We start from the raw sequence: 13,082 nt of genomic DNA, 5'->3' as shown, positions 1-13,082 counted from the left end.
GACTGACGTGCGTGCTTGCGTAAGTTCGTGCCTATGTGCGTGCTGGTGCTCGAGAGGAGGGGCGGGAGGGTTTCACGGGGCCCGTTAAGCGGTCGAATCTCGTTTGATTTGACGTGCCCGCCTGGCAGATTTCAGAAAGGTTCAGCTTTACTTATGGTGAATAAGGCAAGTCGCCTTTGGTAACTGAGACGATTAAGCGTTATCTGTTAACGCTGCTCCGTGCCAGGCTCAAGATGGAGCTTAGCGGAGTGTCGGGGCTTGAGGGTGAATGAAATTCCGATCGATGAGCATCTCGACTTCCGAGTAAGTCACCGGTTATTATTAGTAGATCTAATGTGGCTGCATCCTTAGTTCTATCGTGTAAATGAGTCCAGCCTTAAATAACGTGTGGGGTGAAATGTTGGGACAGATGAGCCATTCGCTAAATGAACGAGTGACAAATGGGCTGAATGGGCTGCTCTAGTCCGTCTGCTTTCTTCTATTCGTTACAAAATGGTGAAGCATTGCTGGGTTTTCCGGCCACTGGAAACGAAAGAAAAAAGTCTACTGCGTTTGCGAATGCCAGAATAGTCCTCTGTCCTGTATATGGCAGTTTTAGGTGACATGCTGACCTTTAAAGGGCCACTCGCCATTGCCCTACTAGACGGAATTCTGTTTGCCACTTGGCAGGCTTGTTGGTTTTTTTTTTTTAGGCGCCCCCTGCTGCTGGCTCTGAAGCTGCTCACTAAGATCAGGCCTGGTGCTAGAATATTCTGCGCCTTAGACCAAGCTTATTAATAATAATAATAATACATTTTATTCATATAGCGCCTTTCCCATGCTCAAGGCACTTACAGAATATAAGAAAGAATGGCAGAGTATACAGTATATAGCGTTGTACAAACCAGATAAATAAATAAATAAAGAAGACTATGACAGTGAATTCAGAGAACAAGCCTAACAGACAACATAACTGATGGTCTCGCACACACACACAGGTTACATGAGCATCTCGACATGGAGGTAAACTGAGAGAAGGGTAATAAAGTCGAGTGGAGCTAACAGCCTTCCTGAACAGATGAGTTTTGGGTTGGAGTCAGCTGATCTGATTAATTTCGGTCGGTCATTAGAGTCTGGGCGTTATACAGCTAAAGGCCCTGCTGTCACCCATGGAGTGTAGATTAGTGAGGGGCACAACAAGATTACCAGAATCAGAGGACCTTAGTGGGCGGGCAGGCACATAGTGACGGAGAAGGTCACTGATGTAGTTTGACGCAAGGTTGTTTAAGGCTTTATAGGTTATTAGTAGGATTTGATACTCAATTCTGTAGGACACAGGGAGCCAGTGAAGACGGAGCAGGATGGGTGTGATGTGCTCGCTGCTGGTGGTCCGTGTCAGGACTCTTGCCGCCGAGTTTTGAATAAGCTGGAGCTGTGATAGAAGATTAGAAGGGACACCTGCAAGCAGCGAGTTACAGTAATCTATGCGGGATGTGATAAAAGGGACGAGTTTCTCAGCATTAGAAAAGGAGAGGAAGGAGCAAACACAGGATACGTGACGGAGGTGAAAGTAAGAACGTTTCTTAATGTGATTTATGTGTGGAATAAGAGCGGGAGGAATCAAAAATGACACCAAGATTCTTTACAGTAGAAGCGGGTCTGATGAGATCACTGCCAAGATGGACTGGGAAGGAGCTCATTTTATTAAGTTGCACTTTAGTCCCAATTTGCAGGAGTTGAGTTTTGTTGCAGTTTAATTTTAAAGAGTTCTGCTCCATCCAGGTTTTACTTTCACTGAGGCAGGTTGTGAGCTGAGAAAGCTCTGATGAAGTTGCACTTTTAACATTGAAATAGATATGAGTGTCATCTGCATAAAAATGATAACCCAGTCCATAGCGTCGGATAATATGGCCAAGGGGACGCATATAAATACAGAAGAGCAGAGGGCCGAGGACAGAGCCCTGAGGAGCTCCTTGTGTGACTGGCGCTGAGCTCGACCAGCTGTCACCAAGACTAACAAACTCTGGGCTATCAGTCAGATAGGACTTGAACCACTGGAGGGCAGTGCCATAAGCAACCTGTGCTGCAGGGAGCCCCCCTCCTTATGATCTGCACCTTTGGTAAATGCTTAATTCGCCTTAATGGTGGCACCGGCCCTGCTTACATGCTGGAATGCCAAGTCAAACTGTGGTTAATGCAACTTGTCAGCGCTGTTACAAAGCTCTCCCTGCCATGTTACTGGCCCTAGTGACCACTTGCCACACAACTCTTCAAAATGGTGGGATGGTCTTCTGCTGTGGCCACACTTCAGCACAGCTGGTGATGAGGGCACCACAGCAGGGGTCTTGAGGGCTTCGTTGTCAGATGACACTTACAGGGATGTTGAGTGCGGCGGGCGCTGTCATTCAGTCTAACACTGGAGTTCTGTATGGTGATCAGGCGGAGCTGCAGACGTACCCGTGTCTTGGCTCTTTTCCTTCACTGGGCTGGTGCTGCAAGCCCCATTCCAGATGTGGATCTCAGGTTTGAGGTGTTTCCCTCCACAGTTGCTCCGTAGTGTCTCTGTGATCTGCCTCGTCTTTTGCCTGCCCAGATTGTCCCACAGCTTGCCTGGCGTCTGTGGATAATTAATCTGCCACACTTTCTCCAGCACCATTAGCCAGAAGCTTTGCCAGCGTTTGTGCACCCAGGCCAGTGGATGTTAGCTGATGGATAGGCCTTGGTGAAGCTGCAGAGGGAGCAGCCTCAGCTCTGTCGCCCGCCCCCCCCCCCATACCGATTCTGCAAATGGCATTCCCGTTTCCGAATCTCAGCCTCTAGACTCTCCGGCAGCTCCTGAGAAGAGCCAGGCAGGTCCGTTTCTGTCTGCCCAGCACCTACCTGATGGTAGGTCTTCTCTAAGTGCCACTTCCGACACCAACGTAGTGCCAGCGCCAAATGCCAGAATGGATCCTGTGCTCTTCAGGGCTCATGTGCTCCTGCCTTCCTAAAGATATGGGACCATCTCAGTGTGCATACCAGACAAGCAGATCCACAGGCGATGCCATTTCTCAGGGGTCCCACTCCACTCTTTCCCACTTGGCCACTGTTAAAAGGGCAATGCGAGGCTGTTGTGTGTTGACCTTAGCTCAGACTTCAAAACAATTGTCCCCACCAGACTAGTGACAAAGGGACAGAATCTGAGTCTCCGTACCACCCTATGCATGTGGACCCTATTGTTCTGCTCACCCAGCAAAGTGAAGCTACACATCTTGTCCCTTGACGTTCTTTCTGCTGAGGCCGTGTCCTTTCAGACTTGTCCCTTCATCCATTTTTAATGTCACTTGATCAGTTCAGGGGTGTAGGCAGGAGGGGCACATAACTGCAGTGGGCACAAGGTGGGAACCAACTGTGGACGGAGCAGCAGGCCCCTGGAGACCACCTTCAGACGCGTGACTCTCATTCACGGCCTTGGGCCTCACGTGCTGATTGTTGACTTGTGCAGGTTCAGGTGCAGATCTGTCACATTGATTTCTGTCGCACGTTTTCATACTAATGGTGGAGCTCAAAGATGAAGAAAGAAAAATATAAAAATAAGATTCGGGAAATACTATAAATAAAGTGAGCTCCGAACTCCACCCACTTTACTGGGGTCCGCTCTCAGCTGTTTATTGGGAAGGCAGACCCTGTGAGTGGTCAGTGGAGTGCTGATGAGGTGTGAGGGGGGCTGAAGACGAGCTGCCCACTGATGTGAGGGTAAGACGTCATCTCGTATGAGCGCTTTAGGACAGGACCACTCGGGTAAGCGTCCTAATCTGTCAGGTGTGCCAGGTCAGTGCCACAGTGAATTGGTTTGCTAACAGAACCAACTGGGAGAGTGCGTCCATGTCATTGTACTTCTCCTCAGTGGCCACTAGGTGTCGCCAGAAGCACCTTGAAGATGTCCCTGCTGGACTGAGTTTCTTCTTTTTAAATCAGAAGTTAATTTCTGGCTTAAGCGACTTCTTTGTACTTCATTTCAGTCGACTCGTCTGTTAAAATTGATGAGAAGATGCAAAGGTCAAAGAAGCAGCAGGTCACCGTCCACACCCGTGGGTGCTCCTCGTGAAGTGTCCCAGGCCCGGTCTTAGGTATTATGGGGCCCTAGGCGAAAGGGGGGTCCAGGAGCCCCCCCGGAAGCTCTGTGAAATGCGTGAAAATTAGACCAAGGAGTCGATCCGGGGCCCTAGGCGATCGCCTACTTCGCCTATGCCTAAGGCCGGGCCTGATTAGGACAAATAATGCTGTAGTATATTTAAGTATATATGACAATTGCTCACTCGGACAATTTGTTTTGGGGGCCCCCAAGAAGGCGGGGGCCCTAAGCTATAGCTTGTGTAGCTTATACGTAAATCCTGCACTGAAGTGTCCATTAGAATAAAACGCTCATCAAGTTTGACCTTCACTGTTTGTGGCTCTCCCTGTGCGTCTGAAGTCAAAGACGTCGGTGGAAATTAAGGGGAAGGACATTCAGGACTGAAGCCACAAAGCAGAGTTAGACGTGCAGGTGAAGCCGAAGGGTCTTGAGGAGATGATGATGAACCAGGGGGTCTCCAGCTCCGGTCCTGGGGGGGCTGCTCTGGCTGCAGGTTTTCATTCTAACCCGTTTCTTAATTGGTAACCTGTTTTTGCTGCTAATTTACTTCTTGCCCCTTCATTTTAATGGTTTCCTTTTTTTTAACACTCCGTCCTCTGAATTGCTTCATTTTTTATTTCCTTAAATGGCCCCCAAACAGAAATGAGATGTGAAGAGAGTGAGCCCAGCTAAGTCGGGGCCTCGCACTCCTTCTGCTCCAACCAGTATCTTATTCAGAGGCTGCTGCTTGCTGTTAACTACCCTACCCCTGCCCCAAATCCCCCCCGGGGGTCTCATCCTGCCACCGTCCCAATGGCTTGTGGAGCTCATCGACATCACTGAGCCCTTCAGCCGTCCCTGTTCTCAGATATCACGTGGTGGACACGAGTCAGCTGGTCGCTTATTGGCTCGTTACTGTTAGGAGGGGCGGAGTCTTAAATGGCAGGGCCATGAAAATAAAAACAAAGGAAGGGAATTAGCAGCGAAAACGACTTGGAATGAAAACCTGCAGCCGCTGCGGCCCTCCGGACCAGAGCTGGAGACCCCTGAGCTCAATGAGTAACAAAAGGGCAGAGTGCTCTCCAGTCCTTTGTTCTTACGTTCTCTCCTTCTCTCTCTCTTACTTCTTCTTTCTCTCTTGCTGCCCCTTCACTGTCTGTTTCTTCTTTCTTTCTTTCCAGACCTCTTAGTTAAATCAAAATTCCAAACATAAAATGGGGTACAGGAAGCCACAGTGGATTTTAAAACACTCTCGACTTTCCGTTCGCTCGACCCTTCCTGTGACTGATGACAGACGGACTCCTGTTGTTTTCTGCTTTGTTCTTTTTTATCGTTTTTTCAATTTGTATTTATTTGAGTCCGTTTTTAATTTTATTTTTGTGTTTTAGTGAAAGGAAGAGCAGCTGCAGATGATACTTTCAATAAAACGGCGTCAAGCCGTGGGGTTTGGATGAGGGAGGAGTGAGGAGGACCTCTCTGGGGGGTTTTATTTTTTAATTCAAGCTTCTTGCGGTGTTTCTGAAGTGATTGTCGGGCCGCCAACTGTCCTCATTGTTTAACGCGCCATGGACTGTCCGGGAGGAATTTGTAACATTGTGAAAAGGTCCAGAATGTTGGCTCCTACAATTTGAACACCCCCCCAAACCAATCCACGATCCACCCCCCTTATCGTTGGCACCAATTAGCACCGCTGAAGTAAAGCGCGCCGGCAGTAGAAACAAACCGTGAAGTTCTCGGCTTTTGTCCGTCCAGTTGGCCTTTTCGCTTCACCGTTTGAATGATTAGACAGTTCATTCTAAATGTTCTCCCTTTCCTTAGTTATTTGTAATTCACCGTAATTTATTCAAAATCGACAATTACAATTTCACGTTTCTAATTTTCGATTCTTCTTTCAGCAGTTCAGTTAAACAAGAAATGTCATCCGTCCAAGTGCAGTCCGTCGTATTTAAACGCGAGGACGTGCTGCTTGGGAACATTTAATGGAAAATCTTATTAGCGCCCGCTGCTCCAAAATGAAAATATCGAAGCGTAAACGAACAAGTCGACTATTAAAGTTTCAGTTAATTAAAACAAAATCACACATTTATTCTGACATATAAAGGCAATATGGTTTTTGGTTATCAGTTGATCAAGTAATAAGTCCATCCATCCATCCATTTTCCAACATGCTGAATCCAAACACGGGGTCACGGGGGTCTGCTGGAGCCAATCCCAGCCAGCACAGGGCACAAGGCAGGAACCAATCCTGGGCAGGGTGCCAACCCACCATAGGGCACACACAAACACACCAAGCACATATTTAGGATCGCCAATCCACCTCACCTGCATGTCTTTGGACTGTGGGAGGAAACCCACGCAGACACGGGGAGAACATGCAGACTCCACTCAGGGAGGACCCGGGAGGCGAACCTCAGGTCTCCTAACTGCGAGGCAGCAGCGCTACCCACTGCGCCACCGTGCCGCCCAGTAACAAATCTTCTAATAATTAACTAATATTTTCATAATTCTTTTATTTACATAAATTCAGGAATATCCATTATGCCGAAAAGAAAGTGCAAATACACAGACGAGTTGAACAACGATCTCCTTGTCTTATCCGATTTACTGAGAAAAAGAGACTCAGTGGAAAAATATAAAAGAATGAAGATAAATAAAGTAAATTGAAAAGAGTGAAATGATTTTTATTTGACTGGCAGTGAATTTACCGCCTGTGTCACTTTTTACGGGTTTACCTCGACAGTTAAGCCAACCAAATAAGAATGGAAGGAGTGCCGTCTGCTCAATGAACAGGCTCGACGTATTCGAGATATTAGTCGTCGGCCGTCGTGTTGTAATTCTAGAGGTTCAGATCATTTTAAAAAGACCAGAAGACGGCAGAAAGGGCGCATTATGGCGTCAAAGTCCTCGTTTTTCATTCGGTAGCCCCGGAGTGCCGACAGCTGCGCAGATTTCTGTGGGTTGTAGTGATCGCTACTGACTGATGCGTTTCTATTACAATTTTAAAAATAAATCAGTCTTTCCTTTTCTCTGACCCCCGTTTTCCTTTTCTTTCTTTCTCTTTCTGCTTCATTTGCTCCCTCCTTTCTTTCTTGCTCTTTCTCTTTTGTTCTCTTCTTTCTCCCTCATTTCTTTTTTTTCCTCCATCCCTTTCTGTCTTTGTTTCTTCATTCTCTTTAAGATCTTCCTGTCTGCTGGATCTTCTTCTTCGTGTTTCTCCTCTCCTGGCAGAGACCCTCAAACGTTGGAGCGTAAAAGTGGAACCAAACCCCACAAATGTGTAACAACAACAACATTTAAAACGCAAGTAAAGGACCCCCAAGAATCCACACAAGTAGAAACGCCACCCACCCGGAGTGTTGATTGTCACAGCACGTCCTCCACGCTGGCATCGGGTGCAAGAGGGTGGCCCGCTTCCCACAATCCCCAGCGACAGTTCAGTGGTAGGCAGTCAGATGACAGGGAGACTTCTCATTAATTTTTGTTAAAACTTTTATTAAAAAAAAAAATCACAAAGCAAAATAAATAATCAAAAATTAACGATCAAATGGCAGGCAGCAGGTAAAACTCCATCTCCCAGAATCCCTTGCACCGCTCCAGCCTTCCTGACTCGCATTTCCCAGACCTGGGGTCCCCTCCTCTCCCTGTGATCTTCCCTTTTTCCTGCGTTTCGCCCTGGGCAGGCTGTCACAGAGGCGGATGACGGGGGCCAACTTCACAAAAGGCTGTCGGGCGATGGCTGGGCAGACCCCTCTGTATATCATAGCAACCTGAAAGACAAAAAGGGGGGGGGGGGGGGGGGGGGGATGAGGGTGGCTTTCCTGGGCAGTGACACGTGCCTTCTGGGTGCCCCTCAGAGGCCACACACTCAAAAGACGCCACCAGTGACCCCCTGACGCTGGCACATCAGCAAACAAAAAGCAAGCAAAGGTGGGCCTCACCTGTAGGAGATCTGGAAACCCAAGTTCTGGAGGGAGGCATCGCTGTGGAAGACCACCAGGACGCTGGGGCCCGTCGAGGTCAGCGGCGGGGGAGTGGTGTAGCCGCACAGGCGGGGACTGAGGGGCTTGGCCAGCGTGCTGCTCCCGTCGTACACCTGCACGTAGTCGGCCATGCAGTTTGTGGTGAGCTGGATGTTCATCGCGGTGAAGGTCAGCAGAACCTGCCGGGGAGGCAAACGACACAAAATGGTCACTTGGCTGGAGTGAGTGACGCGGCAGGAGGCGGGCACTACAGCAGAGCCAGCCATTCAGCAAAGGCCGTCACAGAGAAGAGCTGCAGAGGTGTATGTAAATGAGGGGGCGGGGCTGAAGAGGTCATATGGAGCAGCTGGACAGTATATAGCGCCTTTCATGAGGCCTTTAATCCTTAAATAAAACATGCCACACAAATGGCGTCTCTGCTCTGGGTGCTGCTGTCCACCTCTCAGCGGCTCGTCCCCTCAGGATGACCGAACAGCTCAATGAGGGGGCCAATTCGGCCAATGAAGTCAGAGGCAGACACACTTTGGGGCTTCTAACTATGACGACGCCACTTGTGTAGTACCAGGCTGAATTTGACCCCCCAAAATTACAGTTTGCATTCTACCCCAAGGGGGGGCGGCACACATTCAGTTTGTACCCCTGCTCAGCTTTCCTTACCTTTGAGTTCCCCAGTATCAGCCACTGGCAGTTTGCGTTGTTCGGATACAGACTTGGGAAGTTGGGCGAGTTGAAGCGCTGAAATGGGGCTGTCAGGACCACGTTGGCACAGCCTGGAAGAAAATGAAAGAGTGAGTGGGTGGGTGGGTGAGACAGCTGGCCCGAATGTTGGGCAGACAAGCAGCTCTCCTCGTTTTTAAAAATGAGCCCAGAAAGAGGAAGAAACAATGGTGGAAGTAGAGGGACGCCAGCATTCCTGCAGCAGCTGTGCCCTCCAACCATGGCGACGCCAGCCACGCTATGGAGAGCCTTCCATGCAAACCGTCTTTGAGCAAAATAAGAGCACAAGGACCCCGCAGGCCAGTCCACGGGGACCCCCTTAGCTCTGCCTGTCCATCTGTCCAGCCTGCAATGTGAGACCACCCTGAGCGTCTGGGCAGCGGCTCAGACCTTTAAGTGAAGTGCAGACTATGCCTTTATACTATAGAGTGCCATCTAGTGGCCAGCTGCACCATTTCACTCGGGGTGTGTGTTTAAATCAAAGTTAATGTGGAAAAGAGAAAACAGTGCCATCTAGTCGGCACAAGCCTGTCCCATATGTCGTTGGTCACACGATGCCCACAACATCCGTCACAAAACACCCTTTGAATCGAAAACCCCTCACACAACAATGGTGCCACTGGGCACGCGATGGGCATTTTGTGACTGATGCCAAGGGTACTGCTGGTTGCAATTTCGCTCTGTTGCCAAAGTGTGAGTGTAGAGGAAGGTAAATGGAGCGCCATCTGGTGGTGACAAGCGTCACTTCACTCAGGGTGTGAGTTTTAAGTCAAAGGTAATGTGAAAAAAGGAAAGCAGAGCGCCATCTAGTGGCCACACGCCTGAAGAGTTCATCTTCATTTCTAACCTGCTTAATCCAGACTGGGGGCAAAGGGGTTGGGTGGGAGGCTGGAGTCTATCCCAGTTAGCACAGGGCACAAGAACATCGCAGGGCACACACACATGCCAGTGCCAAGGTAGCACTGCCAGGTTACCCGAGGTGCCTGTCCTTGGGCTGTGAACTGTGAACTCACTCAGCCGTGGGGAGAACATGCAAACTGTACACAGGACACAAACTCTGCCACTGTGCTGCCAGGCCGCCCGCCACTTCACTGAGGTGCGCAGGTTAAGTCAGGAGACACAAGGGGAACAGAGTGCCATCTAGTGCCCAGAAATGCTCGTCTCGCCAATGAGGGGCACTTCAAATCAATAAAGTGAAAAGTTCAGGCAGAGCACGTGGAGTGTTTCAAAATATCAAAAAAGGCCCAGCGTACCACCAAAAAATATCACCAAGAACTGTGCAACCAGCAGGAATGTGCCCGCGTGTGTGCCTGGCACCCATAAACGAGTCCGCAGCAGAATATCCTCAAAGCTGCTCGTTTCACTGTTACCGGGGCCCAAGCCTGACCTGGCAGCGCTGAGCACAAGGCAGGATTTAGCCCTAGGCAGGGTGCCCATCCGCCACATGGCACACAGACCCCCATAGCTCCCCAGTCAAGTAAGCCCTGGCATATTGGGCATGGGGGAAGTCTGCAAACTGCACACACCCAGCAACCCGGGCAAGGGACCTGTAAAGAGGTGGCACTGTGCCACCGTGCTGCCCACAATTCATAAAAAGGAGGCACAAATGCATTGCGGTAACTCGTTAGTCAATCAGCCAATGAAAAGCCAGCTCATCGATTGGTCAGCTGATGATTTAATTAAAACATCCAAATAAGACGAAGGAGGATGAAACGAGAAAGTGAGGAGGAGGAGGAGAAGAAGGGAGAGCAGGAGGGGACTCACTTGGAGCAGCCTTCGTGGTGGGCTTGGTGGTGGTGGTGCTGTGTGTCGTCGTGGTCGGTGAAGTCTGGACCACCGTCTCCATATTTGAGGAACCTGTGAGAAAAACAGCAAAGAAAAGAACGTGAGGCGCGCTGAGTGGCGGCCGGCCAGCTCACATCTGGTGGGCTTCAGTGGTGTGGACACCTGAACATCTGGACGGGACGTCTGCGATGGCATTGCTATGGCTGTCCAGACGCACCTGATGGACGGGATGGCCTCCCCTCACCGGTGGGATAGCCCCCCTAATAGACTGAGTGCCCAGAGCCAGCCGATGCCAACACCCCTGAGCACAAGCAGATGAGGCTGGTGCTTTGCGGATGCCAGGCTCTCTACTCGGTTATTCTGGGCTGCTGTGTCACCCTCTGCAAAGCCACCCACCTTCTCTGTCCTTGAGGGGGGCCACAGCCAATCCAGGAGTGAGTCTGTAGACCCCTATGGGTACACATTTAGTATCAACTCTGAAAACCCACTATAAAGTGTGGCGCCCCCTGCTGGCGACCCCCTGGTGCACACCACGCATGCTGTCACCAAGTGAATGGAGAAGGCACACCACTACGAGGACAGTTTGTCAATGGTGGGCTCACTGTGTGCCCACCCTACAGTGTCCCTGCCATGCCTACCGCCACAGCCGTAGAGCCGGTTGATCTTCAGGATGTCGGTGGCACTCATGTCGCTCAGCTGGCCCATTCTGACAGAAGGGTCTGGAATGGGCTCCAAGGTGGGTATCGACGGGTTGACAGCAAAGTCATACCTGTGGTAGAAAGCAATAGAGATGAGGCGCCACGTTCACTTTGGGCACAGGTGCCCGCTCTGGGAGGAGGGGTGGGACTCACCTGCCGTAGTGCATGATGGAGCCGTAGTCGTACTTGGTGTTCAGGTTGTTCGTCGGCAGGATGCTGAACTGGTCCTCCTCCCCTGTGGTGTGACAAGGGGGTGCAGGTTAGCAACTTCTGGGGTCTCCCAGGCTGAATGCCTCCCCCCCCCCCAACCCTTCAGGTGACCACTGACCTGGCTGCACGTTGCTCCAGATGACCTTCACGTATTTGTCGCGGTCGCTGCGGTTGTGCTCGTGGTAAAAGCCGAGGGCGTGAATGATCTCGTGAATGACGACCCCCTTAAGTAGGCAGGTGGGCGACTGCAGGGACACCGCCTGCTCCCCGCCGGTCTTGCCGAAGTAGGACCAGCACCTGCAAAGAGACACACAGGCAGTGGCGGTGAGGGCTGCGGCCGGGGGACAACGCGGCGCCACCGACGAGGCTGCCCGGCTGGCGAGATGCCACCTACCCGTCGAGGCTCTGGAAGCTCAGGTAGTCGACCTCCGTGGTGCGCGGCACGAGCCGAACGCAGGTGCTGTTGGCGACGTCCGCTATGGCGCGCTGGATGGCTCGGACCTCGGACGGGGCTGCGGGGGACACGTTAACTGTCAGGACCGGGAGGGGCGCCACGCGACCGGCGACGCCACCTCCCCGCCCTGCCACGAGAGCGCAGAACACAACTCACAGTAGACGGGCGACACCGTGAACGGCATGTAGACGAAGCCATCGCTCGCCTTGGGCCAGAAGCAGCCGTCGCCGGGACAGATCATGGCGTTCCTCATCAGCGACTCGGCGATGTCTCCGTAGCGAATGAAGCGGCCGCCGGAGATCTGCGGAGCTGTGGAGACACGAAGGGTTAGGAGGAGCGCCCCCTGCAGGCCGGGCTGTGCACGGGCGCGCGCTTTTACACACACGTGTATGCTCCATTTCACCAAGTGAACGCACGCACACACACACACTCAACAACAACATTTATTTCTATAGCACATTTTCATACAAAAAGTAGCTCAAAGTGCTTTACATAATGAAGAAAAGAAAAATAAAAGGCAAAATAAGAAATTAAAATAAGACAACATTAGTTAACATAGAAAAAGAGTAAGGTCCGATGGCCAGGGGGGACAGAAAAAACAAAAAAAAACTCCAGAAGGCTGGAGAAAAAAATAAAATCTGTAGGGGTCCCAGGCCACGAGACCACCTAGTCCCCCCTGGGACTCACTCACACACAGACACACTCAGACACACTCACTCAGACACACAGACACACACACACACGGCCCCCCATTCATCCTGCACAGTTCACCGCAGACTCACCGTAAGCCGAGTTGATTTGCAGAATTTTGTCCATGATGGTTGTGATGCCTGTGGGGGGCGAATGAGAAAAATGAGTTCAGACAAAAGTGAAGCCACAGGGGGACACATTGAAATTCAGAAAAGGCGCTATAAAGACAAATGAGCAGGCTGAAGAGACCCCTCAGCGTGTGCGTACAGACGGTGACTGGAGGACTGAAGGTGTGCAGCTGAGGTGGACACTGCGGAGACCCCCCCCCCCAGACCCAAATGTGAGTGCATAGTCACCCTACAACCCCCCCAAACTCCAGCAGTGGTCTGCTCGTCTCCAACTCTGTCAGACACAATCCCACCGCTGCCACCTTCTGCTCTCCCAGCTCTTATTTAACAGGACGTGGACCTGCAGTA

At 50.9% G+C, this 13,082-nt stretch overlaps 1 protein-coding gene across 1 annotated transcript; it reads right to left on the bottom strand.

Annotated features, from left to right (window-relative positions):
* Positions 1–7,758: 7,758 nt before the first annotated feature.
* Positions 7,759–12,741, bottom strand: LOC114660081 (hatching enzyme 1.2-like). Its single transcript, XM_028812585.2, has 10 exons — positions 12,699–12,741; positions 12,073–12,225; positions 11,857–11,974; positions 11,581–11,759; positions 11,406–11,487; positions 11,193–11,323; positions 10,534–10,626; positions 8,710–8,822; positions 8,011–8,231; positions 7,759–7,839 (listed from the first exon to the last, which is right to left on the bottom strand). The coding sequence occupies exons 1-10, from the start codon at positions 12,730–12,732 to the stop codon at positions 7,830–7,832; spliced, it is 1,134 nt and encodes a 377-aa protein (XP_028668418.2). The 5' UTR covers positions 12,733–12,741; the 3' UTR covers positions 7,759–7,829.
* Between the last annotated feature and the right edge of the window lie 341 nt (positions 12,742–13,082).

This window comes from Erpetoichthys calabaricus, chromosome 11, assembly GCF_900747795.2.
Source record: "Erpetoichthys calabaricus chromosome 11, fErpCal1.3, whole genome shotgun sequence".
In the NCBI taxonomy this organism is placed as follows: Eukaryota; Metazoa; Chordata; class Cladistia; order Polypteriformes; family Polypteridae; genus Erpetoichthys; species Erpetoichthys calabaricus.
The sequence above is the reverse complement of the archived record's forward strand: the minus strand, read 5'-3'. Positions and strand labels throughout refer to the sequence as shown.